This window comes from Anopheles marshallii, chromosome 2 (genome assembly GCF_943734725.1).
Source record: "Anopheles marshallii chromosome 2, idAnoMarsDA_429_01, whole genome shotgun sequence".
Classification (NCBI taxonomy): domain Eukaryota; kingdom Metazoa; phylum Arthropoda; class Insecta; order Diptera; family Culicidae; genus Anopheles; species Anopheles marshallii.
Genome location: NC_071326.1, coordinates 46,909,415 through 46,918,363, shown reverse-complemented (window position 1 = coordinate 46,918,363; position 8,949 = coordinate 46,909,415). Strand labels below are relative to the sequence as shown.

At 41.2% G+C, this 8,949-nt stretch overlaps 2 protein-coding genes across 2 annotated transcripts; one reads left to right on the top strand and one right to left on the bottom strand.

Annotated features, from left to right (window-relative positions):
* Nucleotides 1–3,428: 3,428 nt before the first annotated feature.
* LOC128708001 (DDB1- and CUL4-associated factor 12 homolog) lies at nt 3,429–5,369 on the bottom strand. Its single transcript, XM_053802957.1, has 3 exons — nt 4,332–5,369; nt 3,651–3,839; nt 3,429–3,587 (listed from the first exon to the last, which is right to left on the bottom strand). The coding sequence occupies exons 1-3, from the start codon at nt 5,367–5,369 to the stop codon at nt 3,429–3,431; spliced, it is 1,386 nt and encodes a 461-aa protein (XP_053658932.1).
* A 915-nt stretch (nt 5,370–6,284) lies between these two features.
* LOC128718052 (structure-specific endonuclease subunit SLX1 homolog) lies at nt 6,285–7,561 on the top strand. The gene is made up of 4 exons (XM_053811725.1): nt 6,285–6,469; nt 6,552–6,603; nt 6,672–6,866; nt 6,926–7,561. The coding sequence occupies exons 1-4, from the start codon at nt 6,285–6,287 to the stop codon at nt 7,559–7,561; spliced, it is 1,068 nt and encodes a 355-aa protein (XP_053667700.1).
* The last annotated feature ends 1,388 nt before the right edge of the window (nt 7,562–8,949 follow it).

Here is an 8,949-nt window from a genome sequence, read left to right as displayed (position 1 = left end):
TTAAATTTAATAACTTCTTAACAATGGTCATCAAACCAAGAGGCGGGAAGATAGAGCAGCACCAAAATAACTTATGCACATAAACACAATTAACTTTATAGGTGAAAATTCGTACTCAAGATGCAACATTTGTATCGAAAGGCGAGTAGATTGTAAGATGCGACGGTGTAGAATCAAAGTTCGGCTCTTTAGAACTGGCCGCACACCACCGCAATACAAACGCGACGACAACAATAGTTTATTGCTGCGAGTGGTGCTTTTGGCAAGATCACAATCACCTTTTAAATACACAACGGTCTATTGTGGCACACGGGTGTGCGTTTGTATGCGAAAATAGCGCCTTGAGATCTCTTCAGCGGCAACATAATGCATCATTGTGCGTGTGGTGTGTAGAACAAATCCTGAAAATAACAAAACCTGAATGTAAGATTGAACAGCCTTTTTAAACGAAACACCACCATCAGCAGCAGAATCCAATGTACCGATCGGTGTACCGGAACGTTACGATTTACGTGCTGCTTAAAACCAACCCCCACGGAGAAGATGAATGATTACTGTTAGCAGATAACTACTACCCACCATTGGGGCGGGGAGGGCGTAAATACTAAATTTTCAAACTTATCACCCTCTGTCATTACTAAAAGCGTATGTGATGTAATCTACATAGATCGAGCGGTAAAGCGATGTGACTAGTAGAGCAAACAGGGAAAGGAAAAGGTTCGACATAGTATTGGGTATTGTGTGTATTGTTCGTATGCACTAGAGCCTTCCGCGGATATCCTTCCGGAATCTCAAGATTAGTACATAAAACTTACATTGGCAATGGGACGGACGAGATAAACATTATAATGGCAAGCGTTGACACAGGACAACAAAGCAACAAAATCAATCACGCATTCTTTGCCCATTGGGCTGCATGTTGCGGAAGATAACGTGGTTTGAAAATGTTCCAAATCATAAAAAAATGATTACGAAACGATAAGATTTTTGTGTGGTTGTTTGTTTTGCATTTGGTTCTTAAATTCGAACTATAGTTTAAATTAAAAGCAAAACAGTGAACCATTTCCCTGTTCGATTCCTCGTCTCCAGCACATTGTACCAGCTTAACCGATTGTGGAGCATTTACTAGATTGCTTGCACGGACACTGCACGTACGAAAGTATCGCACAAAAACTTTTTTTGCTTATGTTGTGTTGTCGTTTTGTAAAGTTATGATATACGTACAAGAGCATTGAGGTGTAATATGTGTGAATCATTTCAATACCGGATAACCTTTTACTTTCTCTAACTCATTCGTACCGTCTTCGTTGACTGGTTCGTAGAGTTAAAGGGGAAAAATGGTAATAAAAGAAAACAAAAGCGAGCAAGCAATGCAAAGGTATACCTAGTAGTGGGACAAAGTTTGTATTTTAGATAGGGAAATCTGCTCGAAAAGTTACAGGTTTTAAGTGGCGCACTGTGAGTATGGGCTACGGAATTGTGGAATATTAGGAGTGTATGCTAAAGATGCATATTATTATATACATATTGAATTATATTATTATTATTAATATTATTAATTTTATTGTAGATGCATTAATAATGTGTCAAGTTTTTTTTGCTAGCCAGTAAGTGGACAAAAGAGACAAAGAGGAAGAAAGCGAGAGATGAAGGGCAGAAGATGGATAACTTAAAAACACTGAGTGAATTGTTACAAAACATATTTCACTGCTCCTGATTATGAGATAAAGAATAAGAAATCGATCAACTGAAAACATATTTAACTTGCTTGCAATTTTTGTTGTACGTTTTATTTGAAAGAAAAAATATTCAAAATGCTGGAAATCCCTGGAAGACCCTGGGCGGAATGATAGTTACAGCCTGTATTTAAAAACTAAATCCCGTTTTGGATGGGAAGGGGGAGGGGGTGGGTTGGTCAGAAACAAATTATAGAAATAACCAAGGAGAGGGGGGCGGGTGTTCATGATAAATTTTCTGAAATTTTTGACGGGGGTGAGGGTGGGGCTACGGGGGGAGCAACAAGAACTAACATTAAACATTTACTAGTCATCTTGCAATCATGCTTGTTGGCAGAAATCCTTTACATCAGACAGCGATCTAGCATCGCCATTTTACAATTCATTCTCCAGCAGTTACGGATCTAATGGTGGGGCCTGGGAAGCCCTAGAAGCCTAGAGCCTCGAATGAAACTGTTGTGAAGGAAAGAGCATTTGAATTGTGATAGTGTACTGTCCGAAAAGCGAGGCTTTTTCCTTCCCTGCATGCTAGATAAGTGCTAAAGCTTACCAGGGGGAGGAGAGACGTAGGGAGGGGATGGCTCCAAAAAGGTCCATTTCGGATTAGTTATTATTGTATGATCGGAATATTTGCGATATTTAATTTTTACTCGCTAAATTAACGTAACAAATCCGATATGGAGTAATTCCATCCTCGAAAGCAGCTTACCGTTAGTGTTAAAGCAAAATCATTCAAAATGGTACACATTTACTGTCTTAAAGATCTTACGACTTTGTTAAATATCTTATTCATAATTTTCTAGATTGACTTTATTAGCATTTTTATGAAATTTCTATTATTTTACTTCTTTACCATGCCTAAACGAATTGTGGTGATCAACTTACAAAACTATCAAGGACCATCTTACACACCTTGCTTGAATCAGAGCTGAGATGGTTATAGCGTTACTTGTATAATTTACTTTACATTACATCCCTTTGATAGACTGACATTTTCCATCTAATGGGGGTCGTCGTTCGTTGCAAGCAACTTATATGCATTTGCCATTGTCTGCCATTCTGCCCTATTGCATGAAATCTTCAAACGAACAAACATTTAGCACGAATCAAACCTATTTTTATCGTGCTAAATATTCGAGTTGCCGTTTGAGGATAGCAATGAAATGGGACGATTAATGTTATGCACGATGGTGATGCTACATTTCCAATCCTATGTACGTGATGCTCAAAACAATAATGTTCTTAAAAATTAAATAAAAAAAACACATGTTCCTATATTAAACCTCGGTAAGATTCATAAAACTAAACAAACAAAAAATCGCATTTCGCATAAACCAAAGGATTTTTCATCTCAAAACGTGTCACTCTATAGTTAACTTTGAAGCTTCAATCTTAATTTCTTACTTATTGGTAGAGAAAATGTAAGAAAAGCTTTTTACATTTTGTAACTGCTTGTACAGAGTCGCACAGAGATTAGAGCTGAGAAAAGATTTGCTTGACATTTTTCTTATCTTATTTGCAAAACCATTTCCCAGCTGCGATCCGTGCGTACTGTATGCAAGCCGTCCCAAAATGTCACCACCCCTAGCTGTTCAAACGTAATCGTCACATTGAAATTTACACGCGCTAATGTTGCTATAGCCATATTAACCAATAGAAGAAACCATTGGCACGATCATCTATCGACTACCATTATTGCCAGATACCTGCATAGTTGCCTATTAATGTAGCCGGTAACGGTCCGCCAGCAGTGAAAAGTCTGGTACCGCTGCTGTCGTAGCAGTGCGTGTAGATAGCAGGCAAGTACTTGTTCTGTTGGAATCCATCCATTTCTTCGTCTGGAAATTGGGCCTACAATGAGAAAAACAACACGTAATTACGCTTTTGCGGTACAATGCTGGCGATCCTACGAACCACGTAGCCTTTGCTTGCTTTCAGTACCACCGTTCGGGAAGAGTTGATGCACGATTCCAAATATTTCCCGGCTCGTATGTCAAAGAACATTAGCATCCCCATACCGGTGCCTATGGTGAGAATGTTACCCTGGAAACTAGCCGAACGTATTCCATAGCCACTGTAGCGCGATGCAATCTTTTTCACGGCCTGAAAAAAAAAAACAAATAATGTTGAAAAATCCATGTGAAGTAATGCTTCCATTACATTGCCATATTGCAGACAAACTGCCAACTACGTCTCCAACTTTCATTCCGCTGCCTTATGCACTGTACTGCACTCGGCCATGATGCTGCCAGCAACTCCGTCAGCAATTCCGCAATTTTGAAGCAGGATGGAGGAACAGTTCACACAATTGAACCGTTCGCTCTATAAAATTCATAAATTCAAGCTTTAAGAAATCACTCATAGCTAGACTATCAACACCTGAATTGAGTCATCAGAGGATCTCTATGTTGCTATGTTTCGAATTGCGGTTAGGCACGCTCGTACCTAATCCCGGACCATAGATAATGATCCAAATCAGGGAAACCAATGCCGCAACCACATACCTTGGTGTCAACCTGTCTTACACGCTGAAAATGCTCACTCTCATCTGAATGTTTCTTTAGTTTGCCATTCGCAAACGAGCATGATAATTACCTGCAGTGTTCGTGGGTCCAGCAGCAGCGTGTATGAACGACATCCTACCGCGTACAAACCATTCGGTTGGCAAGCTATGCACACGTTTTCCTGACAGTTGGGTAGCTTCCGTGAGAGCTTTTGTGAGAATGTTTCCGCATTAAACAGATGCATGTATCCGTTTAGCGAAAGTAGCGCAAGCTCGCGGTACTCTTTATTGAAGCAAATCGCTCGTATCTTCTGCGCCCCGCGACACTCCTTCACAGCAACGGGCGTAATGTGCGCATAGCTTGGCACATCCTGTTCTTCCTCACCGTCCTTTACCTCCGGGAACTCCATCAGATCTTCGTTGACACGCCACAGTGCAAGCTTGGTGTCACGAGATCCGGAAACCAGGAACTGATCGTCCAGCCAGCACATATCAAACACCCAGTCCCTATGCGCATTCTCACCGATACAGAGCGGATCTAGCGTAGGCAACCTGTACAGGGCAATATCGGCAGAATGTCTCGCACCTGTCGCAAGTAAACTGTGGCTAGGATTAATCTGACACGCGTGTATTCCGGACTGCGTATCGGGGCTGGCCCCGTGGCTGTTTGGTAGCGTCGGAATGGCATCCACCCGTCGCATGTTAACGTCGTACACCATCAGCTTGTTGCACTTGGTCCCGAACACGACCTGTCGATTACTGAGCCATTGCGAGCAGAACACCTTGTTGATGTTGCCCAAGGAGATGGGTGTTTCGCGAAACATATCGTGCGTCAGGATGTGCCTGCTGGCGTATGTTGGATCTATCGATCGCTCATCGTGCAAGTCTGATTCTCTGCTTCTTATGTAGTCTACAAAGTTGTACGATGTACTAAGGACCTGGTGCTGCTGGCTTGGCGTTTCCTCCTCGCTGTCGCTATCTTCGTACGTCACGAAGTCGTCCGGTTTGTCGGGCTTTCGGCGCCGTTCCTGGCGCAGCATCCGATGCCTAATGCGACGTTCGTCCAGCCTTGCGGGAATGTAGCAACTAGGCCGTTCACCAGCCACAGGCCGTTTCAACGTTTTGGACATCTTGGACGAAGCGCTGCTCGGGATGTGCTATGTCAGTGTGTGCCTCTGCTTGTACCTACACCGTCAAGCCAATCGGTTCACCCTGCTAAAGAATCGATCAGAACACCGAAACGACACTTTTAATATCGATACTGACATGCAGGACTGTGGTGTTCCGCTGTGCACCAGGAACCATACCACAGCGGATCAGATATTGGTGCCAGCAGTATGAAGCACGAATGGGGGAGCAACACAAAAGTTGATGGTAAATGGGACGACGGTGCGGAGGCACAAGCAATTTTAGCTCACTCGCTGGCGAAGAAACGAAGCCTAAACATGTCTATTCTTCTCACACATTATACGTTGTATGAAAAATGAATAAATTTCATTAACCTTTCCTTGCTTGATGATTTGTAAACTTGAAATTACGAATTTATGTGCACTGCTTGCAATTCTAGCTTTCTCTACAAAAAAATTCTTTACTTCGATTTGACAATCTTCCCCACAGGGTGCCTCGAAACGAAAGTGTGTTTTCGCCTGGAAACGTCAAATGCTACACCGCGCGCATGACATCAATTGAACAACCTCGGAAGTTACACCACTTTTTGAACGTGATTAACTAAAATTCTGTGATTTTGATATATTTTCGATATGAAAACCAGTAATGTAATCAGTATAAATGGAAACAGTGAAATGTAGTTGCAGTTGTATCTTTTATTTATTGAAAAACGTTCTATATTTCGCTTTCATAATGGCCGATAGAGCAACCATGGTGCAATCTTTGTTTATATTGCAAATAAACAATGCCAAAATTGCATTTCTTTCGTTTTCTGTGTTAAACAATCCCTTTTCCCTTTGCAGGCAAATAGTTTTTTCACAATAATTTATGTTGGTGTAGATATGAAGAAATCGTTTCATACTTAATGTGATTTTATTATGAATAACGTAGAAGAGATAGAAGATTTCCATGGTGTTTATTTATTAGTGAGTAAAAGCACAAATCCAAAATTTGCCGGCCGCACTTACATTGGCTATACTGTTGATCCGAACCGTAGAATCAAACAGCATAACCTCGGCGAGGACGGTGGCGGTGCACGACGAACGTCCAACCGTGGTCCATGGTAAGGCTGACCTATTGCGCCCTACTCTTATACAACTGTTTTATAGAATGTAATACTTCAAAGCGAATACTCTTTGTAATAGGACCATGGTCTTGATTGTACACGGATTCCCGAACAACATATCAGCTTTACGGGTAGGCACAAAGGGTAAAATGCTCTGCTTCCAAAAGCAGAAGTTGATTGCATAGTTTATTAATTTCAGTTCGAATGGGCCTGGCAGCAGCCTCGCGTTTCGAGAAGGCTTAAACAAATTCCAGAACTACAGAAAAAGCTTCGCAAGGAATCCAACTTCGAATACAACTTTCGCATACTTACGGAAATGCTGAGAATTGGGCCATGGAACCGGTTACCACTCGTAATCCGCTGGCTTGCGGATGAATTCCATCGGGAATTTGAAGTATGCATTCTAAAGCGCACATTTCTTTATCATTGGTTCAAACATTTCGATCATTTCAGGTAGGAAAAAAGCCTCCCCTTCATATGCCGATCTGTTTTGGGCGAATAAAGAAGGTCAAGCGCAAAAAGAAGACAGAAGTGACCGGTGAAAGAACGGCGCAATCACAAACAACTAGCAGGCCCGTGACGAATCAAGCGAATAGTAACAAAATAGCCATCAATTACGATTTCGATGAGTATGATCTGCTTGTGATGGGTGGTGAGAAAGTCGGCGATGATCCAAACCCTGCGCGGAAGTCACCTACTCCAGCGACACCAATAAGCAATGAGAGTGTTGTGATTAGTTCCGACTCGGAGGGCGACAAAGATATCGTGCAGAACGTTTCACAATCAACAGCGAAAGATTGTACAATATGTAGCCGGACGATGAACGTGGAGGAAATGGAACGGGAGGGTGATTTAGTGTTACGATGTTTACAACCACGTTGCCCGCTTGTTAGTCATCTTGAGTGTTTGGCTGAAATAGTCTTAGAAGCAGGTCAGTACGTTCCCGTCGAGGGCGATTGTCCCGTGTGTGAGGGACACTTTCTGTGGGGTGATGTAATACGCAAAGCCAACGGTTGCAGCGATTTGGTAGATGATGCGGAAAACGTTGACCCACTCGAGGTGGACGATGTATCGGATGAGGAGCGGTAGTACAGATGTGCGTAGGGAAAGATAAGACATGGCTTTAATTCAATGTAAATTTTTGTAAAACAATGTTAAAGAAATCTGGTGTAAAGTGACCCAATAAATGAAAAAGTTTTAACGCAAGCAAGTTATAAATAATAATAGTGAGTTACGTATTGTTATTATGCACGAAAAATAATTTATGTGTCACTACTATCAGCATAGTATGATCTAATGTATTATGTTTAATGCTAAATCAAATCATTTACAATTTCTTTGAATCGTTCGATGCCATTCGTCTCGTGATATTAACACCATTGTAATGAACTGTTGGAAACGAACAAAACGATTGGAAAGAATTTTGACCAATACATTTCTCATATGAAGCGACTTTTAGTTGCTTTTCGAAATTATTTACAACGATACGTGAAGTCCTTAATAATGCAGTTTTCAGGAAGATTGTTAAATGTTTTATCAATTCCCTCCACTAAGTGCGCCTTGTACATAACTTAAGTGAAATTTCAAAACTGATCCACATGCGCAGAGCAATAAAAAAATCGCGATGAATATAAGGAGTATCCCAAAGTTTATAGCTTTTTTTCTTTTTTTCTTTTAAGTTTTTGTGACAAGTTGGCTATTTATTTCGGGTTCAAAATATTGTCACCGTTTGCCACTATTATTTCCTATCATTCAGGGTAATTTTCGGACCCGTCATGAAAAAACCACTACTCTCTTTGGTTGCCATCCTTGTATCGACCTTTTCATTGACTTGATCGTAATTGAAGTAGTGCTGGAAAGCCAGATCATGCTCCGGATCATAGGAATAGGAGTAATGTCCCAACCTGACATGTTGAGAGAGCACAATTAAAACCAAACATTTAAACTCTCACAATTAAAGCTTGATGATTACAACACAACTTACTTTCTTCTATATTTCATCACGGAGATACTTAAACTAAGTAGAAAAGCAGGTGTACTGAACCAGTACATCAATACAATCGAAGTGATAGAAATACCCATTTCAATGTTTCTAAGTCGTACGTAAGGGGCGGCTCGGTGGCATGATGGTAGTGGCGCCGGTCTCCACACAAACAGACCGGACCAATCTCCCATAGCAAGGATTGACTACCCGCTTACTTGGTAAAACAAGTCTAGTAAGCCAGAAATGGCAGGCATATGTAATGTAGTGTAAGAAAAATTTAAGAGACTTTCCAACGTTGGAGATTATTATTATTGGGCAGGCATATGATTCTATAGGTCGTAAGAGAGAGAGGGAGAGAAGTACAGGCAGTCTCCAAGATACGCTGTTCCTGTTATACGCGGATTCGGCGATACGCGATTTTTGGAAATTTAACAGCTGAGTTAGTTTATAGCACAAAATCTAAGCAAAAAGGTGTAAAATCGGTCTAAAATAG